Source organism: Oncorhynchus masou, chromosome 2 (assembly GCF_036934945.1).
Source record: "Oncorhynchus masou masou isolate Uvic2021 chromosome 2, UVic_Omas_1.1, whole genome shotgun sequence".
Taxonomy (NCBI): Eukaryota; Metazoa; Chordata; class Actinopteri; order Salmoniformes; family Salmonidae; genus Oncorhynchus; species Oncorhynchus masou.
Genome location: NC_088213.1, coordinates 18997446 through 19011787, shown reverse-complemented (window position 1 = coordinate 19011787; position 14342 = coordinate 18997446). Strand labels below are relative to the sequence as shown.

General features: G+C 43.8%; 1 protein-coding gene across 1 annotated transcript in view; it reads left to right on the top strand.

Moving 5' to 3' along the window:
* adamtsl5 (ADAMTS like 5) overlaps positions 1-14342 on the top strand; it is a 70701-nt gene that overhangs the window by 14990 nt on the left and 41369 nt on the right. Inside the window, exon 2 of the mRNA XM_064989610.1 lies at positions 12255-12330. Coding sequence (XP_064845682.1) covers positions 12255-12330 — 76 coding nt within the window. The remainder of the gene's footprint in view (positions 1-12254; positions 12331-14342) is intronic.

The following is a 14342-nucleotide window of genomic DNA, read 5'->3' as shown; positions in this document are numbered from 1 at the left end:
CCAGTGTTTTACAGAAATCCGTTGGTTTAGGAACCACCAGGCCCGACCAGTGTTTTACAGAAACAGAAAAGGCCCGACCCGTTGGTTTAGGAACCACCAGGCCTGACCAGTGTTTCACAGAAATCCGTTGGTTTAGGAACCACCAGGCCTGACCAGTGTTTTACAGAAATCCGTTGGTTTAGGAACCCATGCCCTGACCAGTGTTTTACAGAAATCCGTTGGTTTAGGAACCCATGCCCTGACCAGTGTTTTACAGAAATCCGTTGGTTTAGGAACCCATGCCCTGACCAGTGTTTTACAGAAATCCGTTGGTTTAGGAAACCTGACCAGTGGCCGTTGGTTTGACAGGCCTGACCAGTGTTTTACAGAAATCCGTTGGTTTAGGAACCACCAGGCCTGACCAGTGTTTTACAGAAATCCGTTGGTTTAGGAACCCATGCCCTGCGCATTTTAGTTCTAGACCAGCAAAAACACATCTGATTCAACTACTGAATCTAATCACCAAGCCCTTGCCTTGATTAGTTGAATCAGGTCTGTTCGTTCTGGGCTGGAATAAAAATGACCAGTCCTGGGGTCCCTGAAGATGTGTTGGGAAACGATGGCTTACACCAGGGATCATCAACTACACTGAACAGAACTATAAACGCAACATGTATAAGTGTTGGTCCCATGTTTCATGCATTAAAATAAATAAAAAATCCCAGAAATGTTCCATACGCACAAAATGCTTATTTCCCTAAAAATGTTAGCTGATTGAACAGAATGATCATTACACATTGTACGGTGTGCTGGGGGGGCCACTTTAAAATGTTTTGTCTCACAACACAATGCCACAGATGTCTCAAGTTTTGAGGGAGTGTGCAATTGGCATGTTGACTGCAGGAATGTCCACCAGAGCTGTTGCCAGAGAATTGAATGTTAATTTCTTTACCATAAACTGTCTCCAACATATTTTTAGATAATTTGGCAATACCTCCAACCGGCTTCACAACTGCAGAATACGTGTAACCACGGTGCTGAGGAGTATTTCTGACTGTCATAATTATCTTTTGTGGGGGAAAAACTCATTTTGATTGGCTGTGTCTGGCTCCCCATTGGGTGGCCCTATCCCCTGCCAAATTGTGTGAAATCCATAGATTAGGGCCGAATGAATTTATTTAAATTGACTGATTTCCTCATATGAACTGTAAGTCAGTAAAATCTTTGAAATTGTTGCATGTTATGTTTGCTGTTTTTGTTAAGTATAGATTCCGCTGCCTGACTATTGTTTCTTCTTCAGCCGAGGGTCGGAACATACAGGAATTGCAAATAATTTTCCCAAACAGATATAATATTTGACTAAAACATAATAATTTCAAACCTTGCTTACATTTGTATACGATCACGCGTCTTTATATTATGCATGGGAGTACTTTCTAAATTAAATTCACTTGGAGTTGATTTCCTGGTGTTTTTAGTCTTTCAAATCAAACTTTATTTGTCACATGCGCCAAATACAACAGGTATTTACTGGACATTACTGTGAAACGGTTACTTACAAGCCCTTAACCAACAGTGCAGTTCAAGAAGAGTTAAGAAAATATTTACCAAATAAACTAAAGTAAAAAATAATACAAAGTAACACAATAACGAGGCTATATACAGGGGTACCGGTACCAAGTCAGTGTGCAGGGGTACAGGTTAGTTGAGGTCATTTGTACATGTAGGTAGGGGTAAAGTGACTATGCATGGATAATAAACAGAGTAGCAGCAGTGTAAAAATGAATAGGGGGGTCAATGTAAATAGTCCTGTGGCCATTTGATGAATTGTTCAGAAATCTTATGGCTTGGGGGTAGAAGCTGTTAAGGAGCCTTTTGCTCCTAGACTTTTTTAAAAATTTTATTTTATTTTTTACCTTTATTTAACTAGGCAGGTCAGTTAAGAACAAATTCTTATTTTCAATGACGGCCTATGAACAGTGGGTTAACTGCCTGTTCAAGGGCAGAACGACAGATTTGTACCTTGTCAGCTCGGGGATTTGAACTTGCAACCTTCCGGTTACTAGTCCAACGCTCTAACCACTAGGCTACCCTGCCGCCCCGCGACTTGCCGCTCTGGTACCACATGCCGTGTGGTAGCAGAAAAAACAGTCTATGATTTTGGTGTCTGGAGTCTCTCACTATTTCATGTATATGTAAATAAAAAAAATATCATTAGTGGGAATCCATCTTACACAAATTAGTACCACTGGGAGCCAGAGTGAGGTGGCCCCCCTAGCAACCATGCCATCTTTGTCCCTGTGACATGGTGCCCACTGCGTTAGAGGGCCAAAGGGCACATTCTAACCTGCAATACACTCTAGTAATCAGTGCACAGTTATGGCAGTAATCTCCGAGATAACAGCATAAAAATGACGAGAGAGCGAGAGCTGTGTTTTCTGGAGTGAATTAAAACAAGGGTGTGTGAGGTCAACCATATTACAGCTGAACCAAAATATGGGGAGAAATGTAGGGTGGTGGGTGGGGATGACGTTTTTTTTGTCCTTTTTTAATGAGGGTTCTGAACTCTCTTCTCTCTTTTGTACTTGTGCCAGACAGGTGGGTGGAACAGTTTCAGCCTGTGTGTGATATTAGCAAATGTATTTAAATAATGGCAATGGTGGTCTGGCTGGACTAGTGGCAATGTCACAGCCTCACAGATCTACGGTGTCAGGATGGGTTGGAATCCGGCCTACTGCCCTTTCATACAACCTACTGTCATCCTCCCTCTCTCTCTTCAGTAAAATCTAAAAAATACCTTTAAAAATATATACATATATAAGAAAGAATGGTAATGTTGTGACGGGTTACATCCATTATATGTCGATACTTGGTGAAAAGGTCTGCTTAAATAAACCCAAATGCCTGCTAACTAACACTACAGACGCAGTGATCCACTGCTTCCGCATCACCTCCAGTATTCATGGGTCGCTAACATCATAAAGTACTACTGTCCTATAGCAAATAAATAACCTTGGTTAAAAACAACATTTATAGGCCATTTAGTGTATTAAACTGAATAATGCAATATCTATTTCATGAAAAGAGACACATAGAAGATGCAGCCTGAATAGTTGGATTCTTGGCTATGGTTTCATATTTGTCACATTTAATGGAGATTGTGTGGAATACCCATCACCATGAAGGCAGCACCAACTGCTTTCTCACACTGTCTTTGGCACTGTGTGTGTGTGTGTGTGTGTGTGTGTGTGTGTGTGTGTGTGTGTGTGTGTGTGTGTGTGTGTGTGTGTGTGTGTGTGTGTGTACACCCATGTGGATGGGTAATGGGTATGTTTTCCCAATGCCATAGAAAGGCTAATTCAGTCAAAATAAACAACTTGTCTCGTAATGATTAAAGCCATTTCCCCCTGCCTTCCCTGAGCCCTGCTCTAATGTGCTACCATTGGCTTAACGAGACGCAGGAGGAGCTGTTGTTGACCTCCAGTAGGGCCACTGTGATTAGGGGGCAAACAGTGGCCAGACAGGCTCCCTGCGACCTGGGGAAAATGGAGGCATAAAAGGTCCAGCATGTAGTTTTGGGGACGGCTCAATATATTCTGAATTATTTGCGGTACATTCGATCTTGTATCCGGCCTACTGCTACACTTCCCCTCCATAAGTTTGGTTTTTGCTTCTTTTTCCTCTATCCCCAGCCCAGCTAACCCCAGTCTCTCCTAGACCCAGTCTCTCCTAGCTCCAGCCCAGTTACCCCCAGTCTCTCCTAGCGCCAGCCCAGCTAACCCCAGTCTCTCCTTCCCCTAGTCCCAGCCCAGCTATCCCCAGTCTTGCCTAGCCCTAGTCTAGTTTTCCCCCAACCTTCAGCAGCCCTAACTCCCCAAGTCTTCCCCCGGTCTATCCTATCCCCAGCCCAGCATCCTGCAACCTCCCTAAGTCTCAACCCAGATTCCCCCACATTTCCCAGCCTTCCCCAGCCTTTCCCAGCATTGTACCAACTCAGTGTCCCCAAGCCCAGATTCCCCCAACTCCATCCCATGTTTCCTCAGCCGTCCTTAGCTCCAGGCCAGCACCAGCTTCCCCAGGCTGCACTAGCTCCAGGCCAGCACCAGCAAACCCAGGCTTCCCTAGCTCCAGCCCAGTGCCAGATTCCCCCAGACTTTCCTAGCTCCAGCCCAGCGACAGATTCCCCCAGACTTCTCTAGTTCCAGCCAAGTGCCAGCTTCCCCCAGACTACCCTAGCTCCAGCCCAGTGCCAGCTTTCCCAGATTCCCCAGACTACCCTAGCTCCAACCCAGCGCCAGCTTTCCCCAGACTTCCCTAGCTCTAGCCCAGTGCCAGATTTCCCAGGCTTCCTTAGCTCCAGCCCAGTGCCAGATTCCCCCAGACTTCCCTCGTAGAAGGGCTGCTCAGTGGAATGTGAGGGAGATGTGTATCGTTTAATTGGACAGGGCGACTACTGACCTGGAACTCTGCCAAACAGAGCTTTTGGCCTAGATGTGTGTTTACAAACTTGTCACAGATAAGAAAGAGGGAGCGGGAGAAGAAACAGAACGCGTAAAGGGAAAGGGATGTGTGTGTGGCTCAGTTGGTAGAGCATGGCACTTGCAATGCCAGGATTGTGGGTGTGATTCCCGCTGTGTTCTTTCTACCCATACAAAATGTATCAATGCACTACTTTTAGTTGTTTTTGATAAAAGTGTCTGCTAAATGACATATCATTACATGGGAAGAACCAAATACACTGAAGGGAGACCCAGGAAAAAACATGGTTCCTCGTCCGGTGCATTGGCATAGCCAGAAATTCATTGGTGAGTGGGCTTGCAGAAATGTATGCGGATTATGAGCTGTCTTGTTTGCCAAATAAACAAATTAGGTACTGGTATGATGCATATACTGTAGCCATAAAAGCATAGTGACATACAGTGCATTCGGAAGGTATTCAGACTCCTTGACTTTTTCCACATTTTGTTACCTTACAGCCTTGTTCTAAAATGGAGGAAATTATTATTTGTCCTCATCAATCTACACACAACACCCCATAAACAGGGTTTTAGAAATGTTCTCAAATGTATATTAAAAACTTCTTATTTACATAAGTATTCAGACCCTTTGCTATGAGACTCGAAATTGAGCTCAGGTGCATCCTGTTTCCATTGATCATCTTTGAGTTGTTTCTTCAACTTGATTGGAGTCCACCTGTGGTAAATTGGACATGATTTGGAAAGATACACACCAGTCAATATAAGATCTCACATTTGACAGTGCATGTCAGAGCAAAAACCAAGTCATAAGGTCGAAGGAATTGTCCCTAGAGCTCTTAGACAGGATTGTGTTGAGGCACAGATCTGGGGAAGGGTACCAAAAAATGTCAGCTGCATCGAAGGTCCCCAAGAACACAGTAGCCTCCATCATTCTTAAATTGAAGAAGTTTGGAACCACCAAGACTCTTCCTAGAGCTGGCTAAACTGAGCAATCGTGGAAGAAGGGCCTTGGTCAGGGAGGTGACTTAGAACCCGATGGTCACTCTGACAGAGCTCCAGAGTTCCTCTGTGGACATGGTTGTTCTTCTGGAAAGTTCTCCCATCTCTGCAGCACTCCACCAAATCAGGCCTTTATGGTAGAGTGGCCAGATGGAAGCCACTCCTCAGTAAAAGGCACATGACAGTCTGCTTGGAGTTTGGCAAAAGGCACCTAAAGACTCTCTCAGACCATGAGAAACAAAATTATCCAGTCTGATGAAACCAAATTTAACTCCTTGGCCTGAATGCCAAGCGTCACGTCTGGCGGAAACCTGGCACCATCCCTACGGTGAAACATGGTGGTGGCAGCATCAGAGAACAGAGAGCTCCTTGATGAAAACCTTCTCCAGAATGCTCAGGACCTCAGACTGGGGCAAAGGTTCAGCTTCCAACAGGACATTGACCCTAAGCACACAGCCAAGACAATGCAGGAATGACTTCAGGACAAGTCTCTGAATGCTCTTGAGTGGTCCAGCCAGTGCCCGGACTTGAACCCGATTTGAACATCTCTGGAGAGACCTGAAAATTGCTCTACAACGACGCTCCCCATCCAACCTGACAGAGCTTGAGAGGATCTGCAGAGAAGAATGGGAATGTCATATCCAAGAAGACTCGAGTCTGTAATAACTGCCAAAGGTGCTTCAAGAAAGTACTAAGTAAAGGGTCTGAATATTTATGTAAATATACATTTCAGTTTAAATAGATTTTTTTATTATTAGCAAAACTTTTTTTAAACAGTTTTTGCTTCATCATTATGGGCTATTGTGTGTAGATTGAGGGGGAAAAAAACCTTTCAATAAACTTTTGAATAAGGCTGTGGAATGTGGAAAAAGTTCAAGAGTCTGGGAAATGTGGAAAAAGTTCAAGGGTCTGAATACTTTCCAAATGCACTGTATGCCTCAATGCAGTCATATTTGTGGTTTATTGGGGGTGTGGCTTTCAGTTAGTTATTTTTGGCAACCCGTCTTGTGAGAATGAATGTCACCCCAGGTCATGAGTTCTGTTATATTTCATCAAATCTGACTAACCCAGTGCACTGCTTGCTGTCAATTCTATCTGATGGTGTTTGCATGTTTAGATAAAAAGACAAATAATGTCCTGTTTGGAACACTGGAAATTAAAGGGCATAATTTTGTTTTTTAAATTAATAAATACAAATATTCATTTTTTGCTCAATCTGAGTGGGTGGGCCTGGATGAGCTTGTTTTGGTGCTCGAGATCTAACATTAACGTACCCTAGTGGTCTCTAATACTGAGACTTGGACAAATGGTATGAGTGTCGCCTCAAATGGAACCCTATTCCATTTATTGGGCCCATAGTGCACCATTTCTTACCAGAGCCATATGTAGGAAATAAAGTACCATTAGGGACGTACTCATGTGCTGTTTCTCAAATGACAAATCAGACCCACTTGACTTGTGCAACTCTCCTTACAGATGGACTAACAGTAGTTAGTTAGCACTAAACAAATCAGTACCAGGAAGCCTTTATAGAGGGGGGGTTTCCAACCATTTCTGAGGAGGCATTTCTGAGAAAACACACTAAAGCCTTTGATGAGTCACAGTGACTGTGTGTGTCAGCCAGGGAGAGGATGAAGTACAGATATCCTGTGTATGTGCTTGTTTGTGTGCGCATGACCAGTGTGCATGTGGGTGTAACGAGTCAAATTAAGTGTGTGTGTGTGGTCTCGGGTTATCGTCGGAGCATCCTTGAGGTGAATGCAGACGGGTTAATAAGGACAGACAGGGAGTAGACTGGCTGGCAGTGGCTGCCCAAGACATACAGTTGTGCTAACAGTCATACACAGTGAAAAGAGAGTATCTCCACACATATCCAGATGGAGCACGGCAGTCATTCAAATAAATAAACAGGACTAAAGAACGAAGGGAACTGTACAGCAGAGGAGGCTGGTGGGGGGAGCTTTAGGAGGACGGGCTCATTGTAATGGCAGGAATAGAGGGGTACCAAACACATGTTTACAATATGTTTGGCTCCATTCTATTGATTATAGGAGGAACGTTTTGACGGACAAGGTCCTTTATCAGCAGTATCATGTGTTTAATAAGCTGTCATAGGCTGAATAGTATATAAAAAGGCTCTGGAACCTAAGGCAATGTCTTGCCCTGTACTGCTTCCATCTCTGCCACTGCAGACACGTCTTCATTGTAAATACGAATTTGTTCTTAATTGACCTACATGTATAATTCTAAGGTTAAATAAGGTAGGTAGCTGGCACACACACACACGTTATTTATTTTGACTGAATTAGCGTTTCATGGTATTGGGAAAACATATCCACTACACATCCGCATGGGTGCACACACGTACAAATACACTCAGTTCTTACATTAGAATAGTTGTGTGTTACAGTCATGGGTGGTGGGAGGTGGCTGGACCCTGGTGGTTTTGTGGGAGAGAGAGTTAATGATGATGGTGGGAGGTGGCTGGACCCTAGTGGTGCACATCCGCATGGGTGGCTGGACACAGTGGTGCTGTACAGTTAATGATGATGGGAGGTGGCACCCTAGTGGTGCTGTGGGAGAGTTAATGATGGTGGGAGGTGGCTGGACCCTAGTGGTGCTGTGGGAGAGAGAGTTAATGATGATGGTGGGAGGTGGCTGGACCCTGGTGGTGCTGTGGGAGAGAGAGTTAATGATGATGATGGTGGGAGGTGGCTGGACCCTAGTGGTGCTGTGGGAGAGAGAGTTAATGATGATGGTGAGAGGTGGCTGAACCCTGGTGGTGCTGTGGGAGAGAGAGTTAATGATGATGGTGGGAGGTGGCTGGACCCTAGTGGTGCTGTGGGAGAGAGAGTTAATGATGATGGTGAGAGGTGGCTGGACCCTGGTGGTGCTGTGGGAGAGAGAGTTAATGATGGTGAGAGGTGGCTGGACCCTGGTGGTGCTGTGGGAGAGAGAGTTAATGATGATGGTGGGAGGTGGCTGGACCCTGGTGGTGCTGTGGGAGAGAGAGTTAATGATGGTGATGATGAAGGTGGCTGAACCCTGGTGCTGCTGTGGGAGAGAGAGGTGAGAGGTGGCTGGACCCTGGTGGTGCTGTGGGAGAGAGAGTTAATGATGATGATGGTGAGAAGTGGCTGAACCCTGGTGCTGCTGTGGGAGAGAGAGTTTATGATGATGATGGTGGTGGGAGGTGGCTGGACCCTGGTGGTGCTGTGGGAGAGATAGTTAATGATGATGATGGTGAGAAGTGGCTGAACCCTGGTGCTGCTGTGGGAGAGAGAGTTTATGATGATGATGGTGGTGGGAGGTGGCTGGACCCTGGTGGTGCTGTGGGAGAGAGAGTTAATGATGATGGAGGGTGGTTGTGTGGGTGCGTTCTTGACTGGCTCCTGCCCTGCCCCCAGGGGCCCCAGTGGCATGGAAGCTTGTTTGTTGTTATCAGTGACCCCTATAGCCGGGGCTCCTGTGTTAAGCCAGGCCTGAATTGGTCATCTCTCTGTAGGTGATGGCTTTGTTATGGAAGGTTTGGGAATCGCTTCCTTTTAGGTGGTTGTAGAATTTATTGGCTCTTTTCTGGATTTTTATAATTAGCGGGTATCGGCCTAATTCTGCTCTGCATGAATTATTTGATGTTTTAAGTTTTACGTTGTCTCAATTTGGTGTGTGTCCCATTTTGTGAATTATTGGTTGGTGAGCGGACCCCAGACCTCACAACTATAAAGGGCAATGGGTTCTATAACTGATATTTTAAATATTTTCAGCCAGATCCTAATTGGTATGTCAAATTTTATGTTCCTTTTGATGAAATAGAATGCCCCTCTTGCCATGTCTCTCAGATCGTTCAGAGCTTTGTGAAAGTGACCTGTGGTGCTGATGTTTAGGCCAAGGTATGTATAGTTTGTGTGCTCTAGGGCAACGGTGTCTAGATGGAATTTGTATTTGTGGTCCTTGCGACTGGACCTTTTTTGGAACACCATTATTTTGGTCTTAGAGATTTACTGTCAGGGCCCTGGTCTGTCAGAATCTGTGCAGAAGATCTAGGTGCTGCTGCAGGCCCTTCTTGGCTGGTGACAGAAGCACCAGATCATCAGCAAACAGACATTTGACTAGTAGGATGAGGCAGGGTACTGCAGACTTTTATTCTAGTGCACTCACCAATTCGTTGATAAAAATGTTGAAGAGGGTGGGGCTTGAGCTGCATCCCTGTCTCACCCCACGGCCCTGTGGGAAGCTATGTGTGTTTTTTGCCTATTTTAACCGCATACTTGTTGTTTGTGTACATGGATTTTATAATGTTGTATGTTTTCTTCCCAATCACCACGTGCCTCCATCAATTTGTATAGCAGACCTTCATGCCAAAATGAGTCGAAGTCTTTTTTGAAATCAACAAAGCATGAGACTTTGCCTTTGTTTTGGTTTGTTTGTTTGTCAATTAGGATGTGCAGCGTGAATACGTGGTCTGTCGTTTGTTAATTTGGTAAAAAGCGAATTTGACATTTGCTCAGTACATTGTTTTCACTGAGGAAATGTATGAGTCTGCTGTTAATGATAATGCAGAGGATTTTCCCAAGGTTGCTGTTGACGCAAGTCCCACGGTAGTTATTGGGGTCAAATTTGTCTCCACTTTTGTGGATTGGGGTTATCAGTCCTTGGTACGGAATATTAGGGAAGATTCCAGAGCTAAGGTTGATGTTAACAATTTAAGTATAACCAATTGAAATGTGTTGTCTGTATATTTGATCATTTGATCTAGGATACCATCAACACCACATGCCTTTTTGGGTTGGAGGGTTTTTATTTTGTCCTGTAGGTCATTCAAGGTAATTGGAGAATCCAGTGGGTTAGTCTTTAATAGTTAATTCTAAGATTTCTATTTGATCATGTATATGTTTTTGCTCTTTGTTATAGAGCCAAAAAGAATGGAGAAGTGGTTTACCCATACATCTCCATTTGGATAGATAATTATTCATGTTGTTTAGTGTTTTCTCATTTTCCCAGAAGTGGTTAGTCTATGGATTCTTCAATTACATTGAGCTGATTTCTGACCTGCTGCTCCTTTTCCATAGTGTAATTCTGTATTGTTTTAGTGATTCACCATACTGAAGGCGTAGACTCAGGTTTTCTGGGTCTCTATGTCTTTGGTTGGACAGATTTCTCAATTTCTTTCTTAGGTTTTTACATTCTTCATCAAACCATTTGTCATTATTGTTCATTTTCTTCAGTTTTCTGTTGTTGTTTTTTTTATTAGATAGGGAAGCTGAGAGGTCAAATATACTGTTAACATTTTCTACTGACAAATTTACACCTTCACTATAACAGTGGAATGTTTTGTCCAGGAAGTTGCCTAGAAGGTATTGAATTTGTTGTTGCCTAATTGTTTTTTGGGAGGTGTCCACACTACATTCCTTCCATCTATAGCATTTCTTAATATTACTGAGTTCCTTTGGCTTTGATGCCTCATGATTGAGTATTGCTCTGTTCATTTGCTATGATCTGATAGGGGTGTCAATGGGATGAACGCTCTGAGAGACTCTGGGTTGAGGTCAGTGATAAAGTAGTCTACAGTACTACTGCCAAGAGATGAGCTGTAGGTATAACAACCATAGGAGTCCCAGCGTGTGACAGATCTGCAGGAGTTGTGACCAGTTTTTGTTGGTTATGTTGTCATAGGGGCATATGGGGGAGGGAATGCTGTCACTTCTAGGCAGGTGTTTGTTCCGCTGTGTGCTGAGGGTGCCAGGTCCTTGTTCGGTTCGGGCATTTAGGTCGCCACAGACTCTAACCTTCATCTGCCTGCTGGTCTCAGCCGTCTGACAGTCTCTCTCTCTCTCTCTCTCTCTCTCTCTCTCTCTCTCTCTCTCTCTCTCTCGATCTCTCTCTCTCTCTCTCTCTCTCTCTCTCTCGATGGGTCTCTCATTGTCTCCCGATGGGTTTCTCTCTCTCTCTCTCTCGATGGGTCTCTCATTGTCTCCCGATGGGTTTTCTCTCTCTCTCTCTCTCTCTCTCTCTCTCATTGTCTCTCTCATTGTCTCTCAATGGTCTCTCTCTCTCATTGTCTCCCGATTGGGCTCTCTCTCTGTCCCACTTTCTATCTGTTTGTGTCTGCTTTCTCTCTCTCTCTCTCTTTTGCTTGCTATTTCCATCTGGCCTGTAATTTCTGCCCACAAGATGGATATCTCCACTACAAATATACCACTCTACATCTCCAAGGGTGCACTTGGGCTAGTGCCATTCACATATGCACAACATCAGAAATCTTGCTTAGATATTACAACATATAGCTTGAATTTAATAATTTATCTGATTTCTTTGTCCTTCTGTCTCTGTATCTCTGCCTTTCTCTCTGTGTCTCTGTCTTGAACTCAGTGAGGATGTCTCTTTCTGTGTCTGTCTTTGTCTCTGTCTCTCTGTCTCTGTGTGTTTAACTACTGTGAGGATGTCTCTGTTTTTTAAAACTTCTATAAGTGAGGATTTGTCAATAAAGACCAAGTCTCTCTTCTCTCTCGCCCTCCTCCCCACTCTCTCTCTTTGTCTTTCACTTTTCCTCTCTCTCACCTCCCTCTCTCTCTCGAGGTCCCCTCTCATTTCTCTCTCTCTCTCTCTCTGTCCCCTCTCATTTCTCGCTCTCTCACCTCCCTCTCTCTCTCACCTCCCTCTCTCTCGCTGTCCCCTCTCATTTCTCTCTCTCTCTCTCTCTGATTTAATCGAGGTTGTTTATCGATGTGAGGGTGTGATTGGTATGGAGAAAAGCTGGGTGTGTAACTGACTGAAGTTGTTTATTGTCTCTGTCTCCAGGAGGTTGTCTCTCTGCCAGGCTCTGACCTTCATCTGCCTGCTGGTCTCTGCCGTCTACCTGTCCTCCCAGCCCAGCGTAAGTTAGTTCTTCACTCCCTTCTCCAGCACACCTCATTAATCAATATAAATAAAAATACATATTTTTTCCCCTCAATTCTTTGGGGGGGGGGTGTTAGAATACCATTTTGTATATAGTTATTTGTTTCAAAATGTATACCTTCACCAATTTGGCCACTTGGGTACATTTGGGCTACTTGTGTGGGACACCTGGGGGACTTCATGATAAATGTCATGAAGCACACTCATTTTGGAAGTTATCATTCTGAAACTTTGAACAAGTACTGTTGCCCTCATATTTGTCACTGAAATTGTCCCCATCTTCCTATCTGAATGTTTGTTATATCTTGTTCCTTTTAATGATGATACAAAAATATAAAACGTATGGTTTTCTTCATTATTTTATCTAAACCAGATCTATTGTGTTATATTCTCCTACATTCAATTCACATGTACACAAAACTTCAGAGTGTTTTCTTTCAAATGGTACCAAGAATATGCATATCCTTGGTTCTGTGCCTGAGCTACAGGCTGTTAGATTTGGGTATGTCTTCAGGTGGAAATTGCACAAAGTAGAGGGGGAGCTGTAAGAGGATAATTATTAACACTGATAGACATGTCCACAGCGCCTGCTGAGGGCTGGGTTTCACGTTGCTAAAGAAGTTTCTTATTTCTCTCCACAGCCCTGCTGCACAGCCGCGAGAGAGTAACAATTATACAGTATATGGGTGAACGAACAGAATTTGTCAAATTAAGCACCTCTTGAAACTCCCCATCCCGGATCCGGGATCGTGACTAAAGCCTCAGGCTCATTAGCATAACGCAACGTTAACGATTTCTGAAAATCGCAAATAAAATGAAAATAATGCGCCTACTCTCAAGCTTAGCCTTTTCTTAACAACACTGTCATCTCAGATTTTCAAAATATGCTTTTGAACCATAGCAATTGACTAATTTGTGTAAGAGTATGCTAAGCTAGCTTAGCATTTTGAGTAGCATTTAGCACGCAACATTTTCACAAAAACCAGATAACCAAATAAATAAAATCATTTACCTTTGAAGAGCTTCGGATGTTTTCAATGAGGAGACTCTCAGTTACATAGCAAATGCGCAGTTTTTCCTGAAAGCGTCTGTGTGTAGGAGAAATCGCTCCGTTTTGTACATCACATTTGGCTACCGAAACGAACCGAAAATTCAGTCACCTACAACGTCAAACTTTTTCCGAATTAACTCCATAATATCGACCGAAACATGGCAAACGTTGTTTGGAATCAATCCTCAAGGTGTTTTTTCACATATCTCTTCATTGATATATCGTTCGTGGAAGCCTGCATTCTTCTCTGAATTCTGTGGAAAAATACTTGCAGCTGACTTTTGCGCACCAATTTCGGCGCAGGACACCGGGCGGACACCTGGTAAATGTGGTCTCTTATGGTCAATCTTCCAATGATATGCCTACAAATACGTCACAATGCTGCAGACACCTTGGGGAAACGACAGAAAGGGCAGACTTACTCCTCTCGCATTCACAGCCATATAAGGAGACAATGGAAAACAGAGCCTCAAAAATCCTGCTCATTTCCTGGATGCCGTCTCATCTTGGTTTTGCCTGTAGCTCACGTTCTAGGGCACGCACAGAAAATATCTTTGCAGTTCTGGAAACATCAGAGTGTTTTCTTTCCAAAGCTACCAATTATATGCATAGTCGAGCATCTTTTTGTGACAAAATATTGCGCTTAAAACGGGCACGTCTTTTTATCCAAAAATGATATAGCGCCCCTAGAGTTTCAAGAGGTTAACTGTTCTGCGAGCATGTGATTTCATGTTGTCAAGATAACACTACTAAATAATGAAAATTAACACTTTCGCTAGGAAAGCTTTTGGAAACCTCAGACAAGAATGTTTGGATTCACCTACTGACTGGATGCCCACGGTTTTGAGTCAACTCATGAAACAATGCTACATTAATGGGACATTTCCAATCATCCCCCTGAAATGGCTGACGTGAAACGGAATTGAACCCATCCTGGC